The 15,658-nt window shown below is 47.3% G+C and overlaps 1 protein-coding gene across 1 annotated transcript in view; it reads right to left on the bottom strand.

The window, feature by feature from the left end:
- BNIP3 (BCL2 interacting protein 3) overlaps nt 1–15,658 on the bottom strand; it is a 37,680-nt gene that overhangs the window by 14,965 nt on the left and 7,057 nt on the right. The window contains exons 2-3 of the mRNA XM_011150705.3: nt 8,089–8,254; nt 2,757–2,850 (exon numbers count right to left, since the gene is read on the bottom strand). Of these exons, the coding sequence (XP_011149007.1) occupies nt 2,757–2,850; nt 8,089–8,254 (260 nt within the window). The remainder of the gene's footprint in view (nt 1–2,756; nt 2,851–8,088; nt 8,255–15,658) is intronic.

Below are 15,658 nucleotides of genomic sequence, written 5' to 3'. Positions count from 1 at the left end.
AATTACCGCTCTGGAAATTTACGTCGCCACCGGCAGCCGAGATTTCGCTCTCTCATTTCGGCGGAGAATCGCGCGAAGAATTTGCGATGCTGCGATTATCAACTCGACCAGTTTCCCCCGCGGAAATTAATCCAAATTTAACTCGCTCGACCTTACTACATCTTTCTCGAGAAACGAAGAGATTGCACCACTGCCTAATGTCTCCGCCGCTTTTGCGAACGTCCTTGCGGCGAACCACCGATCGATTATTCCTTCGACTCCTCCGATTTCTCCGACTTATCGCCGAAGATACCGCGCGACGTCGTCGTCGGGGAAATAATGCGAGCCTTATCGCGCGGCCTTCTGTTCCTCTCCGGGGAAATTGAAAGAGTGAGAATGAAGGGGGAGCGAGAATGAGAGAATGAGAAGGCTCTCGATAATTATATCATGGCAGATACAAACGCGACGGAACGGCGAACGTCGTACGCGACGTCGCATAAATAATTGCTGGATAACGCGGCATTTGCATGCAAATTGTTTCAGTCACGGGGTCGTCCCGCGCGACTCCGCGCGATTATACACAACGCGAGAGAGCGCGCGTCCCCGCTCGATTCGTCCGGCACGATGCTCTTCTTACCTGCGTCGCGCGCTTCTCTCTTTGATTTGCACGCGGATTACGACGATTGTATCGAGACAGCCGCGTGCGCAAAATGAAGAAACGCGACCAGAGATGCAACGAAATCGTATCGATATATCGAGAGACAAATATCGAGTATTTATCGATATGAATTTTACTGATATTTCGTATTTTTCAGTTACAGTTCTAGGGGCCACTTTGGGGCAATTACGGTTCTACGGCCGAGATGAAAATTACGAAAGTGAGTGAATTCACTGGAATACACGTATATTACGTAATTGGTCGATGTCTGGTAAATTCGCTCATTTTCATCATTTTCACCTCAATCGTTGAACCGTAATAGATCTCCCGCTCCATGTATATGCGGTGATCTTCGACAAACGACTGCGGTTTATATTACATATTTTCTAATAAGAATATGACAATAAATTATATGAAGATAAAAATTTTGAAAGATCTTTTTAAATTTTCCGTGTATACCCTTTATGTATACATTTTTTTATATAAATAAATATCGATATTTTTCAAAATTATAAATATTATCGTTACCGATGATTCCGAATGACGATAATATCGTTATCGATATTTTGAAAAATCATTGCGCATTGCGTACACGCGACACGACACGACGAAGCGGTCTCTCAATCAAGCGACTTGGGGAGGCGAGGAGAGAACCTTCCTCCCTCCTCTCAGCCCCGCTGCTGACGACGCACGTGATACGAGCGATCGGCGGCTGAAAAGGGCGCCGCGACTAAATGGTGTCAGTGATCCGGAGACCTTGTACGGAAGGGACCTCGCCGCGGCGCGGCTCTCGTTCGATATACAACCAGTTGCACGCCGCTGCTCTAGACGACGCTGCTGCATCTATATAGCGCTCTGCTCGCCAGCGCTGAAGCCAATCGATGTCGATTGCTGCCCCCGGCGGTAGCTCTAGCTGTCGATTAGATCGGGCTAACTGCGAGAGAGCGGCGAGAGATCGTTCTCAACGAAGACGGGGAATTTGGTATCTTTGTCCGCGACGCGGCCTACGTCCTGAAGTTGCCAATCGCAATTTGATAAACATGTCCCATTTATATTTAGATTTATATTTTGATGGTTGCGAGAACAGCATCTCGGGACGTTACGAAGAGATCCTACGACACGCGTGAGAGCTTGAATAATGATATGCAAATAGGGAAGAGAGGAAGAGGGGTAAGTTTCAAATCAGGGCATGCGAAGTACGAACGGCTAAGTTGCACGAAGCGATTATTTCGAGAGCTGCGACAATCTTCAAATTGGAACGGACGTCTCTCATCGCGTCAGCTTTGCGGCACACACCGACACTTTGTTCTCGTTGCCTGAAAACACGGAACTTATCGCACGCTCCTCGCGACTCCCCCGCGCCCCCGCGACGACGACGGAACAAAGTAAGCGTATCAGAGATAAAACATTGACATAGCACGGCGCAAATCGATATTGCGCACACACGCGTGCACGAAGTCGGCGTCTTTTGCTCTACGAAATCTTGGAAGCGCCGCGAATTATCGCAGGATAATCGCGCGATCGCGGGTAAGACCATGAAAGAGATCCATTCGGTGAAGTCAAATAAAAAAAAATAAAACTGCATGACAATTCCGTGACAGGAAAAATCAGCAACTCTTTCTCACGGAACACACATTTTCGCGATAACCATGTCGTGTTCTTTGTTTTCGCCGTGTTTCTCGGTGACGAATGCAACGCTCGTGCGCTTTCCCCTTCTTTAATCGCGCTCATTTTGCATTTTGCATGGAATAATATGCCCCATCATCGCACTTTGCAATGTATATATGCGTAGTCTGCGCTGAAAGGACTTGCCCCAGAGTGCTGAATTAATTACGGTTCAACAATAATAATCGACCTTCGGCATTGACCTCAACTTTGATCGGTTATCGTCATTATCGTCAATTTATTCACGCAGGAGAAATTCGATCGCAATCTCGACGCGCTTCTCTGGGGCATTCGACTCCGCAACGGCCGCGATCATAGTGTACGTGCGACATAATGAAAGTAAATATAGCTGCACACACACACACACACACACACACACACACACATGGAAGACGCGCGCGAGGCTTCCTACAGTCGCACACATAACGTAGTAAGAATCGATTATGAAACTGACCTTGCTGCTGCTGCTGCTGTAATTGATATAGACTCCCTTGAGCTCATCTTCAATCGAGAGTTCCGTGTTCGGGCTGTTCGGCGGGCTTTTCGGACTGCAAAAATCGAAGGAAACGCCGTGTTATTACAATTTACAAAGGGGAGAGCGCACCCCCACGGGTGCGAGGGAAGATTCTCCGCGTCGAGCATCTCCTCGATATCGTGAGTCGATCTTGCTTCTTTGATCAGTGTTTGTTTCACAATCGCTCGGCGCGCTTTCCTTCCGACCACGAATTCGATTCCACTGGTATTTTTATTACCTCGCCAATTAATTAATCATATGCAAATCCCCTTTCGTCGGCTTGAGGGATATTTCGGTATTGATCCACCGCAGACCATGTCGAGATGCGTGCGAGCTCGATATAGCCGTGACGATTCAACGAAGTGTGTTTGCAGATACTCGAAACGCAGCTGTGAATGATTCAATTCCATCCGGTGGAATAAATTTTTTCCGCGCTTTTTCTCCCTCTCCTATGTCATGTTTTTTTTTTATTTATTTGTCCTAGCGTGCGCCAAAGCGCGAGGATGTTAAAGCAAATAATTGCTGTGTGATGCCAGCAACGTCGGAGTGTAAATAACGCGCTTGTGTGAGTGTAGATAACGCCTTTGTTTCCGTGCTCGGCGCTAATTTGAATCGCAAACGAGCCCGTAATTTGTGTAAGACCGGCGCGTCGTTCCATCGATTCGATCGAATTGTTTTATTTGATTTATATGCGGAGGGGAGAAAGTCGGCTCAATTAACACGACATTGACACAGCTACGCAAAGCGACACGCGAGGCGGGACCCCCCCCTCCGGTTCTCGAGGACTGAAAATCTAGTTCTTGAGAATTAATTCCACCGATCTTTTTCTCCTCTCTTTTCCGCATGCATTATAGTGCACACCAGGATACCGGCGTGTTCCCTCCGCGAAACTTCGTTCCCCGCGAAGATTTTCCGCCGTGCTTTTCCTTTCCACTGACATACATTGGTAAGTTCGCAAAACAGTGTCGTCGTGAATTTCACCTAGAACGCGCGATAAGCGTGCAATTCGCGATAAGCAGCGAGCGGGGAACTCGCGGCGATAAATCTTCACCTTGGAAATCCGTAATCCCACGCACGCGTGATCGCACACTTTACAAAGTCGCGACGACGTCGATCGGTCGCGAGTCGCAATGCAGTCGGCGATGCGGTTATTCCGGCGCGTGACACGTCGCTGCACGGCGATATGAAAAAAAGAAAAAGAAGAAAAAAAAAAGAGGTCGGCTATCGCCGGGCTGCTATCGAGTCCGTTATCGTCGATGCGCCCTCGCGAAGAGTGCGCTAAAAATGCATCTAGGTGATATGTAAATTACGCAACGCGTGTATAATGCGCAGGGTTTACGCGTTATCAACCCTCCGACTGAGCTTACGGGGGGGGGAGGTTTTTCGATAAAAATTCGCGCGATTTAACTCGCAGTCTCTATCGTCCGTAGGATTGCAGCGACGATCGCGAATCTCGTCCTTGCCTCGCGCAACGAGACGTCCTGTATAATTTCTCGTCGAAATTGCTCCGGGCAAGACTTCACTCGAAGCGTAAAGCGACACAGCCGGGTCCTCTGAAAGCGAGCGACTTTTCCTGCTCCGTGCAACACTCTGTGTGAATTCCTTCGCTCTGAATCGTCGCGAGTGAATATTTTCACTTAAAGTAGAAAGGAAAATCTCGTATGCGTTTGTCCCCGTCGCTTGAAGCTAGGGCACTCCAATCGGCTCGTACGGATTAAGGACTCACTTTAGGTGCGAGTTTAACGGTCACTCTTGCGCGATTCCGAATGGCGATATTTTCACGGTTACTCCGAGTCCGAATTGTTGTTCGTTTACAGGGAGATTCCTCTCCGGGGAATTTACAGAATACATTCGAATAACAGTCTCGCGTCGCACACACACTTTGTTGTAATTTCCCAATCGCCCGAAGAGAACAATTTCGTCGTATCTTAGTGAAACATACGCGTCGACCATTTTATGATAACTGCTATCGCAAAACGCAACCAGAGTTAGTTACGTTTTGTTATCAAATTCTACGCGAGCAACGATAAGCTCGAGCTCCTCCTGTCCGTCAGGCTGGCATGGAGAACACTCGGTCGACGGCGCGACAATATTTGACGAGCGGCTTAACCGCCGCCTGCGGCAAAGACTCCCTTGTGAAGAATTCCGCGCAAAGAAACAGGTAGCTGGCGATAATAGTCCGCGATCGCGGAGGCAAACACCGACAGGGTGCTGAATGTTTGAGCTTGTTCGAGCGGTTCAGAGTGGCGCGCGTCGCATCGCGTCACGTGTCATTCACATCCCGTCAGCCCTCGGAGAGAGAGAGAGAGAGAGAGAGAGAAATTCCAACACGGATATTCGCGATACGCGAATGACATTGTCGATAACATGATCGCGGCGAATTTCACGCTCGAGATGACATTCCGCGAAAGACACGGCCGTGCTGATTCCACCGACAACGGCGGGGCGAGAGGAACAAATCGATGCCGTTCCGTCGCACGCTAACATCTTCGTAACAACGTTCCACTCTTGAAAACAAAAAAAGGCAAAATATTAGTCTAGATCAGTGATTTTCAACCTGTGTGCCGTGAGAGGGTCTAAGGTGTGCGGCGAAAATTTTTTTAGAAATTTAATTATCTTTTTATCACGAATTATAATAAATTATAATAAATTATAATAAATTGTTTTGTTTCATTTTTTGGCCGTGATGATGCTCTTTTTTGTGTTAATAAATAAATCAAAAAAGGTATATTCCTTTTTATACTCTTTTTTTGATCATCATAATTTAAGTGTGTCGTGGAAGTTTATAACTATAAGTTCAAGTGTGCCGTGAGATAAAAAAGGTTGAAAAAAAACACTGGTCTAAACGGCTAAAAAATCCCGGTGAGTCACCTTGTACGTCTCGAAAATTCGCACCCTTTGTTCGTCAGTCGCACAAAGGAACGCCGCTTTTGTTCCGCTGCCAAGAGATTTGTCGCGGGGAGCCGCACACGCGCGCGGCACGACGACGTTATTTCGATGATACCCTTAAGATGATCGCCACGCACTGCCGTTGCGCCCGTTTTCGTCACGTACGTACCGATATAGAAAAAAAGTATGTAAATACGAGTGTTTATTTGCGAACGCGTCTGCGACTAGTTTTCGTGGGCGTGACACGCGATATCGCTATTTTCGTCCATTGTGACATCATTCCGGCCGAGAATCGAGCTTGATGCGTCGTTTGATCAGAGAGCGCAGATATAGATCGAGATAATCGAATCAGTAGCGATATGCGTCAAGCCTCCGTGACTGACGACTTCACTCCGAGAGAAAGAGAGACGAAAGTTTGCGATATTTTGCAAGCAAGAGGCGCGTTCCGAGAACTTCCAGCCGCTTTGCGTCAGAAGTTGAAAGAAAATACACAAACAGGAAACACAACTGTAGCATTATTGACGGTGACTTTGTAGATACATTTCATACATCTCCCGACATTTCTGTCGCCTTTCGGCCTATTTTTCCCGATCGCGCCGCACGTGTGTAATCGTCGAATCAAAATTGCCGGACGGCTGTCGCAGCGCGCGGCGCGGCGAGACTGAGTCCGCAACTCGCCGAGGCGCACAACACAGCCGCTGTCGGCTGCCTTAAAAAAATACAAGATCGTTCAACTGCTCAGTAAGAGTTGCCTACGATTGGTGTATCCTCCTACATCTACTAATAACATCCATCTTTCGAGAGAGGCGATCACTCAACCGTTGTTATGCTTTCTGAACGCAGCCAATGTGTCAGTAGGTTATCCTCCTTTTTCTGGTCTTATCTAGAAGTCTTGAGGCGTTCCGAGACATGTGGGCTCTCGAGGCGTTCGAGCACGGATGAAGACTCGCACGAAGAGTCGTCGCCATACCTCGGACTCGGATTCTTCAAGGCATGACGAAGACGCGAAAATGAAGTCGCTGATTTTCTTAAACCGAGACCCTCCGTCGTGAAAGAGATAGGGGAGTGGAAAGCGAGCTTTTTACGCGCCCGTAGATCAGCGGGTGGGCGGTCGGAGACTCGGAGCGATATAAGCGTCGGGTTGAACGGCCGGCTTTGTTGGCTTGTGTTGACCGACTACTCGCTTCGGAGCACACCTTTCGATTCTCCGAGTGCCCGGCCTCGGGATCGGGATCGGGACTCGACTCCGTTGCGTTCGCACTCGTTCGAATAACCTCGGAAGAGCGGTACGTGATGTTGTATTGGGTTGGCACCTAAGTGATTGCGGATTTTAAATAAGAATGAAAATTCAAAATTTTAAATTTGCTTTTTAAAATTTTTTTCAATGCATGTATGCGATACATTGAGCTTCTCTGCAATATCACGTGTTGTGCTATGACGATCTGAATCGATAATGGCCTTGATATGGGTCTCATCGACTTCAACTGGACGGCCAGATCGTTGAGCATTTTTCAATGAAAAATCGCCAGAACGAAATCTGGCAAACCAATTTTGACACTGCCTTTCTTTCAAGGCTTCATTCCCATATACGGCACGTAACTTCTTGTGTGCTTGCGATGCGTTCTTGCCTTTTCGGAAATAATACAATAAAATATGTCTGAAGTGCACGTCTTGCTCTTCCATTTTTAAATTGGGATAAAAACAAAACTAAACAACTAATCGATATAATTTTTGTACTAAATGAAAGGTAGAAGTCTAAACAATAAGAAAAAAATATAGGTTAGGTACTTTGAACACGTTAACGAAACAAAAGAAAGTGTAAAATCCATCTGTCGACAAAATCCGCAATCACTTGGTTGCCAACCCAATAATTGCGAAAATGTTATCCTCGGCTCTTACGCCAGCGCGAGACGGCGAGAAACTTTCCGAAACCGCGAAGCATCGTATATAAAGACCTCCAAGGTACCCAGAAGCTCAAAGATCAGGCAATATCTCGAAATATCTCGATTCTTCTCGAGGCTCATGAAGAAAACGCGAAACCCGCAGACGGACGTATTATCCGGCGCAATATCCGACTGATTCGAAAGCCTTGCCTCGCGAAACACACGTTTCGTCTGTTTTTTTCTCGACATATAATTCCACTCGAAAACTGATCGCTTCGTTCATAGCGATATTTGTTCGCTGATCGGAGAGAGAAAAACAGACGAAACACAGCCTGTCGATACTCCGTCGAAATATTTATAATGCTTCGGCGTTGGAATATCCGTGCAGGTACCATCGCGTACCTCTCCATTGTTCCAAAAACACATTTGACGGCGGACTCCAGCTTTCAGAGGGGTGCGGAGCGCAACGATAATTGAAAATAAAGAGCGGCACTTCTTACCTGCCCTTTGGGCTGTTTCGGTGCGAAGATGCCAGGGAATGCCTCTCGGACGAGTGTGTGGAGTCCCTTTGTGCCTCCCGCAGAAGACGCAGGTATTCCTCGCCGGCGCTGCTAAACGGCTGCGGTGTTACCCGTTCCGGCACGGGGCTCAGCTCCACCCATGATTCTGCGCAAATTCAGGCAGAAGGTCTGTTAAGCGGGGAGCACACATACTTTTACTTAACACATAATGCATAACGCATAGTATGGCACGGAGCGACGCACATACAAATGCGCATAATAATATTGCGCCACGCAAATATCGCCCATGTGTTTCGGACGAGCTAAGGCTAGAATATGAAAAAGACATTTTGTATGAGAAAATAAGCACCGTAATATTATCGTCAATCTGAGAGATATTCTAATCAGAAGTACAATAAAGAGAACAATGCGTGCGCGACAACACTTCTTTCTTATGGCTAACTTAACCATAAAAATTCGTCCTTATGAACTTTTCGACACTTTCTCCATTATGTTTTCTGAACTCCGCTAGATCCTCGGAGCGAAGAGTGGGGATGGAAATTAAAGACTCTGATTGGTTCATTTGCTTATGCATTATGCGTTCTGCAGAAGTATGTGCTTGCCGCTTTAAGCGAGAAGCGCGCGCACACACATACACACACTCTTACACAAAGGCATAATGCACAACGCACAAGGAAATGGACCAATCAGAGTCTTTCATTTCAAGCGTGGCAATAGAAATGAAGATTCTCTGATTGGTTTATTTCCTTATGCGTTGTGCGTTATGCCTTTATGTAAGAATGTATGCTTCCCGCTATACTCTCTCTCTCTCTCTCTCCGCGCGCTTCAAACTTACGATTAAAGTCGTTCGCTCCCTCCGCGAGGCTATTAAACTCCCGCGCGTTATGGCCAGCCGGCGTCTTCGGGAGCGACGAGATATTTAATGCGTCCCCCAGCCTCTCGTTGCTTCTTCACGAAGCTTCGCCCGAGATCGAGACGGAGACACGCAGCACCGCGGAGGGTGAGTGTCGTTGAACGATATACGCACGATGATACGGTAACATCTTTAAAAATAACAGCAACGGCCGCCGTATTGATTGCGCCAATCGCGCGAGGTCAAGTTGAAGGGAAATTTCATATCCCTGTGGTAAATAATACAAGCGCCGCCGGTACGACTTGTACTTTACAGTATCGATCGCCGCGTCCCGTACGCGACACCCCGTCGTTAATCGTCGCGAGCGAGATCGCGAGTCACGATTGCGTAAGTGATTTTCACGCATCGAGGAGGAGACACGTGTCATCGATATATTTCATTGGCGCGTGCACAGTCGACGTTTTCCGAACGCGCGGTGATTTCTCGGCAAGCCTGCCTCTCGCAACGTGAGTCATGATTTCCGCGCACGAAATGGCGACGTGCGACAAAAAAATAGAGAGAACATAGCTGATACCGCCGGCAGTGACGTATCCGCGCGTCCGCGACTTTTCGACGTTCCGGGACTTTTACGTAGGCGACGCGACGTACGAATTAAAGTCGGTCGTGCCCGCTTCGACGGAATGACGATCGTACGAGAGCTATTGTCTCCGCCACCACGGCGCGGGACGATTTCGTCCGCTAACGATTGTATGCTAACAAAGTTGCTCGACGCGCGTGACGGAGTAACGACGAGCGAGCGACGATAAAGGACAATATAAGATCGACTTTCTAATTCCGCGGGAGCCTAACGGCGCAGATGAAAGAAATCCGTCGCTGCTGCACGTGAATAATTTTGTTCTTTTTTCATAGTTACGCTCATACGAAACAATTAGCGATTCACGGTGCGCGGCGTTCCCCGGCCCGTTGACACTCGCGCAGGTCGTAAAGCGATACGATGAAACGCCGCGGTGCCCGTAAACTCCGCGACGAGCCACGTAATGAGAATCAAATCATCCTTGCGAAATCTCGCGAGTTAAAGTACCGTTTGCGCGATTTCTGCCTAACGGCTGAGAATTCGCATATTCCGTGCTTCAATTTCCACGATTACGAAAGCACCGCGGTTCAAGCTCCTGGCGGCGCACGTGGTTGCTCCTTCGGAGCGAGTTATTCGCATCTCCGCTTGAGAGGTTTTCGCAATCGTAATGAGTCAATCGGCCCGGGCGGCGCGTCATCCGATCGTCTGTTGTGTTTGTGTGATTTTCTTACGATTTGTAAATTTCCTTCTCTCTCTCTCTCTCTCTCTCTCTCTCTCTCTCTCTCTCTCTCTCTCTCTCTCTCTCTTTTTCTTACGATTCCGACATTTTTCAACCGCGTTTCCGTACAACGCGCGAAAAGATCTGGGTCAGAAGTTAAGATACATCGGAACAATGGGCACGCAAATAAGCGTCGCCGTCTTTCCTGCCGCCTAACGAATTCCTCCAGAGGGGGAAAAGTACGACTTAAAAAATACTCGTCAAAGCGCGACGGTCTCCGTATCTTTTGTTCACGCTTATCAGGCTAATCTGGCGTTCGTCCGCTCGTAATAACGATGCCGACGCGCAGCGTGAAGAAGAAAACGTCTGTCTAAAGAGAAATAATTTAATTTTGTCAAGTTCGTGTCGTTTGTCAATTACCGCTTGACACGTGTCCTGCCATAGTCAGCGTTAATTATCCGTTAATTATCCCGACGCTTTAACAGTCTACTAATAAAAAAATGTGCTGGCTACGCATGTGCGTCGAATAAAGCACAGCAGAGAGAAAGATCTCTCTTAAAACTCGAACGTACGTTTAATAATATACTTTTCACCAAAGTCGCGCCGCGCCGGCTTAAGAGCGCGGGAAAATGTTATTTGCGACGGAAGAAGCGTCAACCTGCGTGTTCTACAACGATGACGGCAAAAGCTGCTTACAAGTTGTAGCTTCACAAAGACGCATGAATATTCCTCAGCTCACCGAGAGAGAGAGGGAGAAAGGGAGAGAGAGGGGAGAGGGAGGGAGGGAGGGAGAGAGAGAGAGAGAGCTTGCACTTGCGTGTCGCATTTGCATGGCGATGTTCGACGCGCAACGTGGCCTCCCTCGGAAGAGGAAAAAGGTCGTGCCTTCATCGGGGGGATTAGGGGAGACGATGGATTTTATCAGGCCGAGCGGATAGCGAGATGAGCAACGAGCCGATCGACAGACGAAGGGAAAACGCGATTGCCGGTTGTTAGACGCATTTATCAGCGATGACGTTTCACGACGACGCGTGACGGCTACAATGTCGGCGTGCCGCGCGCACGATTATCCAGCCGTCCTTCCGTTCCTCTGACCGTGCGTCATCAAAGGTTCAGCAAAGTTTACCTCGAGTTCGTTCACCTATTCGAGTAAGCTTCGTAAGCGAAGAACGCGAGGACGCACGCCCGTGCTTTCGGCGCGTCGATCCGACAAATCAATGGCTGCGTTCAGCAGGACAAAACAGTTGCAACACCGTTTTATGATTTTCTTCGGAACGGTATTAAACGGACTCAGCGGTTCAACATGTTTACTCAGCGGTCGCCGTGTTTTTCAGCGAACTAAAAGTAAGCTGAATCTAAGCACAACATGTTGAGCACGATGGATGCTCCCAATTTATGTGAAGCGTAATACACATACAAAGACGTTATATATAATGTAGATTCTATACAAGTGCACGAGCAATTAGAAAAAGATATGTATAAATAATTTAATAATGAAATATACTTCGCAAATAAGCAAAAATAAGAAGAAACGTTTCAAATTTTATATAGATCTTTTTTTAATGTAATAAGTGTATCAAATGTAACAGCTGAATAATAAAAATGCATGTAGAACTATTTTACAGCAAGTAATGAAAGGTTAGTTCGGTGTTTAAAAATATATATATATATATATATGTACCACTCTGACGAGTACAAAGAGTGTTCAGCAGAACATCCAAACTGTTGCAATGTATCACTAAACCGTTTACAAAACATTGAGTTCTGCTGAACGCAGCCAATATAGCGCGGGGCCAAGAGAACATCGCGATAATCGAGCGAAGCGCGTCTCGTCGATAAAACGACGCAACCGCGCGCCGCCCGGCGATCTCGCTCGGGGCGATTTTGCGAAAAACAATGCATCGGAGCTGCGGGAAAATGAAGGAGAGGTGCGCGAGAAACGGCCGCGTCGTGTACACCCAGATACGTACATTCTGCCTAGGTGTGCGCCGCCGTTTAATATCCTTTTTCTCAGCGGGAAAATAATAATCGGACGACTGAACAATAAACCGCCGTCGCGCACGAGTTTGCCGAAGTTCGCGATTACACGGTGGATTCGTCGCGTTTCTTGCCGGCGGGGCGATTAATGTGTTCCTTCGCGGGGCCGCGGATCGTAAAAATGAGTGACGATCACACGCTGCTAGTTATTCATCGACGTGTTATCGCGTCGAGACGATAAATAAAAATGATACAAGATACTCGAACGTCATTTCTTTGTTTGACGTGTTCAAAATAAACAGCGAGACGTGCGAGCGGGAACATTTCGTCGCGCGAGTCAAGATGTAATCAAGATGCGACGATAAAATCATTTGCGCAGACACTCGTCTTTGTAATTATTCTTTCCAACGTCATACGTTGAGTCATACGTTCTTCTCTCTACACAAATTTCTCTTCCTCGTCAATCTGCATGTAGAATTCTTATTATTTTGGATTTTTGCTCGAAGTGACCTGTCGCGCTCGCGCTGTGAGATAAGTTAAACTCGAGAAAATATATTCCGAGATATATCGCAGAGCTTCGTAAAAATAAACGATCGTCCCCTTTTACGTCGCTTATCGCTCGGCGTTATTGCACGTCGAACACTCAATTTTCCCCGAGGCCGAAGCAAACGCTGGTTTTTCAACAAAAGAATTTCCGCCGGCACCTACGCTATATGCGAGAGATTGCGGACAATGCAATCGGTTACATCGCATTCCCAGGCAGATCGAACGATACGTTACGTCGATTCGCGTTGTTAGTCCGACGAAGATACCGACGAAGATAAACGTTACGTCGAGCGAGACCGTAGGAAAATGGAAAAATCGACTCGATAAAAAACGCCGTTAAAAACGAGACGCAAGGCCGGCTCGACATAAATCTTTCGCGGCGCGCGTGCGAACTTTGCTCGCGCTGTGCAACGTTTTGGTAAGCGCGAAAAACGACGCGTCATATCAGGCGGCTGCCAGAAATTTCTCTCCCGAAGAAATATATTACCATTTTAATAAGGAAAAACCAAATATACACTGCTTCGTTCCATCTGCGTCGGACATGTTAATTAATACCGAGCATTAATCAGCAAAGAGATATCGCGATCTCTTTTTCTCGGTAAGCTTCTGATATTTACGACAGGAAATGTTATCCTCTCAGAATTACACATGTATGTTACATGTACAAGTGGAATTATATTTGTATTGTATATTTACACGCAATGTTAAAAGAGACGAATTCATCACGTATACGGTTGTGTCGCGAGGCGTTCGTCGAAGAAAAAAAAAAATCCTTCTGCCATTCTGTGCAATTATGCACAGCGCAGACAATGGCCGTTTTTTCCAGCAAGGGTCACGGAGGCTACAGTGTAACACTGTGTCCAACACAGAATGTTCCAACAATGACGCAATATTATACTGCTCTATACAGCAAAAGTCTGAGTTGCAGATCATATCAATGCTACCAATATTTCGAAATATTTTATGTAACAGATGGTAACTGTTTTTATTCCTTCAGTACGAATATAATTTACAATAATAAATATATTTAATTAGTGTGAACGTAACCTACATATAATATAAAAAAAAAATAATTAGGACTTTTTTTTATTTACATATCCTGTTAAAATAAATTTCCTCATATATCTTCTTTCTACTTCCTTTCAGAACTACTTGTATGTAAACAATGCAATAATGTAATTGCATTTTTGTAATTGCATAATGGACTTTTTGAAAAATTCTTATTCCTTTAATTGTTTTAGAATTATATAGATCCGTAAGATACTCATAAAAATAAGAATGACAAACCTGGTAATGCATTCTGGTGTTACACAAAGAGATTAAACTGCGCTCCAACAAATACTTTACACGGTGTAGCACGGTGTAATTTAGTGTAGTCATAGCCGGAAAACGGCCAATGTTTACTTGTGCGCAAGAAGATAACGCTTCGCTGGTCGCTCATGCGCCAAAGCGAAGGTAACGTGTTTATCAATCATGACCATTTATCAGTACGCATTATATAACCCGGCACACGCGTCCGCCGGAAAACAATTGACGATACGCGCGTTTCGTGTTTCCCGCGGTCGCGTGACCGCCGCGAGCGAGCCGCGGCGAGTCGTCGTCGTTGCGATTTCGCGCGACGCCGCGCGTGTCGTCAGCGGCTCACGGTAAGTTTAAATCCGAGGCGGATTCACCAGCCGTGTCGACGAGATACGGTGGTGTTTTCGCACGCATAATAAATACGCGCCCGTCCCCGGTCCTCGGCGCGAGCCGCGCATTTGCGTAATCCGCCTAGGTTTACATACGATGAGTATATTAATTAGCGCCGGAGAGAGAGAGAGAGAAGACTCACGGCCGCGATAAACGCGTCGCGCCAACGGACGAAAGAGACGAAAGAGCCGCCCGTCATCGAATGGTAAACGTCAATGAATACCGTTGGGGATCAAAGCCCGGAGCAGGTCTGGAGACCGGCGGATTGCCGCTGCCTCAGCGACACCAGCGACCGCGTCCGGGTTGACCTGGTGAGACTACGTCGGCTGATGACGCTGACCAATCGGAGCTTTCATTCGCGCGCCAAACCGTATCGCCCGATCGCCAGATGCAAACGTAACGTATGCGCGTACGACGACAAAGACTGCGAGTTGCGATAAAAGATTCGCTTGAAATATTGCTTATCACGTATGTATGTGCGCTCGCGGGACCGGGAATGAGTCCCACGTCATCAACTCGTGACATCGGTGTGAATGTTTTTCAGCGCCGTTTTCGTTCGCCTTTCGCTCAGCGGAGAATTTAATCCGACCATTTAATCGGACCTCACTTTGCGGCTCCGGTTTGTCGTTGGATGCAGCGCCGCTGCTATTGGAAATGTCAACAGCTGATCTCTAAAGATATCCGTTACCTCACGTTAAACAGCACAGCCTCGGACTGCACCGTTTGCGCAATTACCCATCCCCCGTAAATTGCCTTACGATAACTGTCGCTTAACCTTCATTAACCTGACCTTGCGCTACCGATCAATGAAGCTGACACGTCGCTTTCGATCGCGCCTGTCCCGAATGCTCTCGCTCAGCGTCGTGGAGACAAAAGAATCAAAGGGACTGAATTTCGGCGAGCGGCAGCGAGAAGAACAAAGATAAAAGTGAGACGCCCTGGAGGTCGGGTCTCAGAAATAAATCGATGGAAGAAACTTAATTTTCAAACTGGAGAGAGACACACACATCATGCGAGTGATCAGTTCAGCGACGAGAAGTTCAGCGCGACAAGATCGCGCGAGTATCAAGCATCGCAGGCCGACAAAAAGAGAGGAAACGAAAAGAAAGAAACAGCGGCGCGTGACCGAGGACGTCAAAGTCGAGATGAGACACGTGGCTGTCAAGTGCGCACGTGCTAGCAGTGACACGCG

This window comes from Harpegnathos saltator, unplaced genomic scaffold, assembly GCF_003227715.2.
Source record: "Harpegnathos saltator strain DR-91 unplaced genomic scaffold, Hsal_v8.6 scaffold224, whole genome shotgun sequence".
NCBI classification, from domain to species: domain Eukaryota; kingdom Metazoa; phylum Arthropoda; class Insecta; order Hymenoptera; family Formicidae; genus Harpegnathos; species Harpegnathos saltator.
The sequence above is the reverse complement of the archived record's forward strand: the minus strand, read 5'-3'. Positions and strand labels throughout refer to the sequence as shown.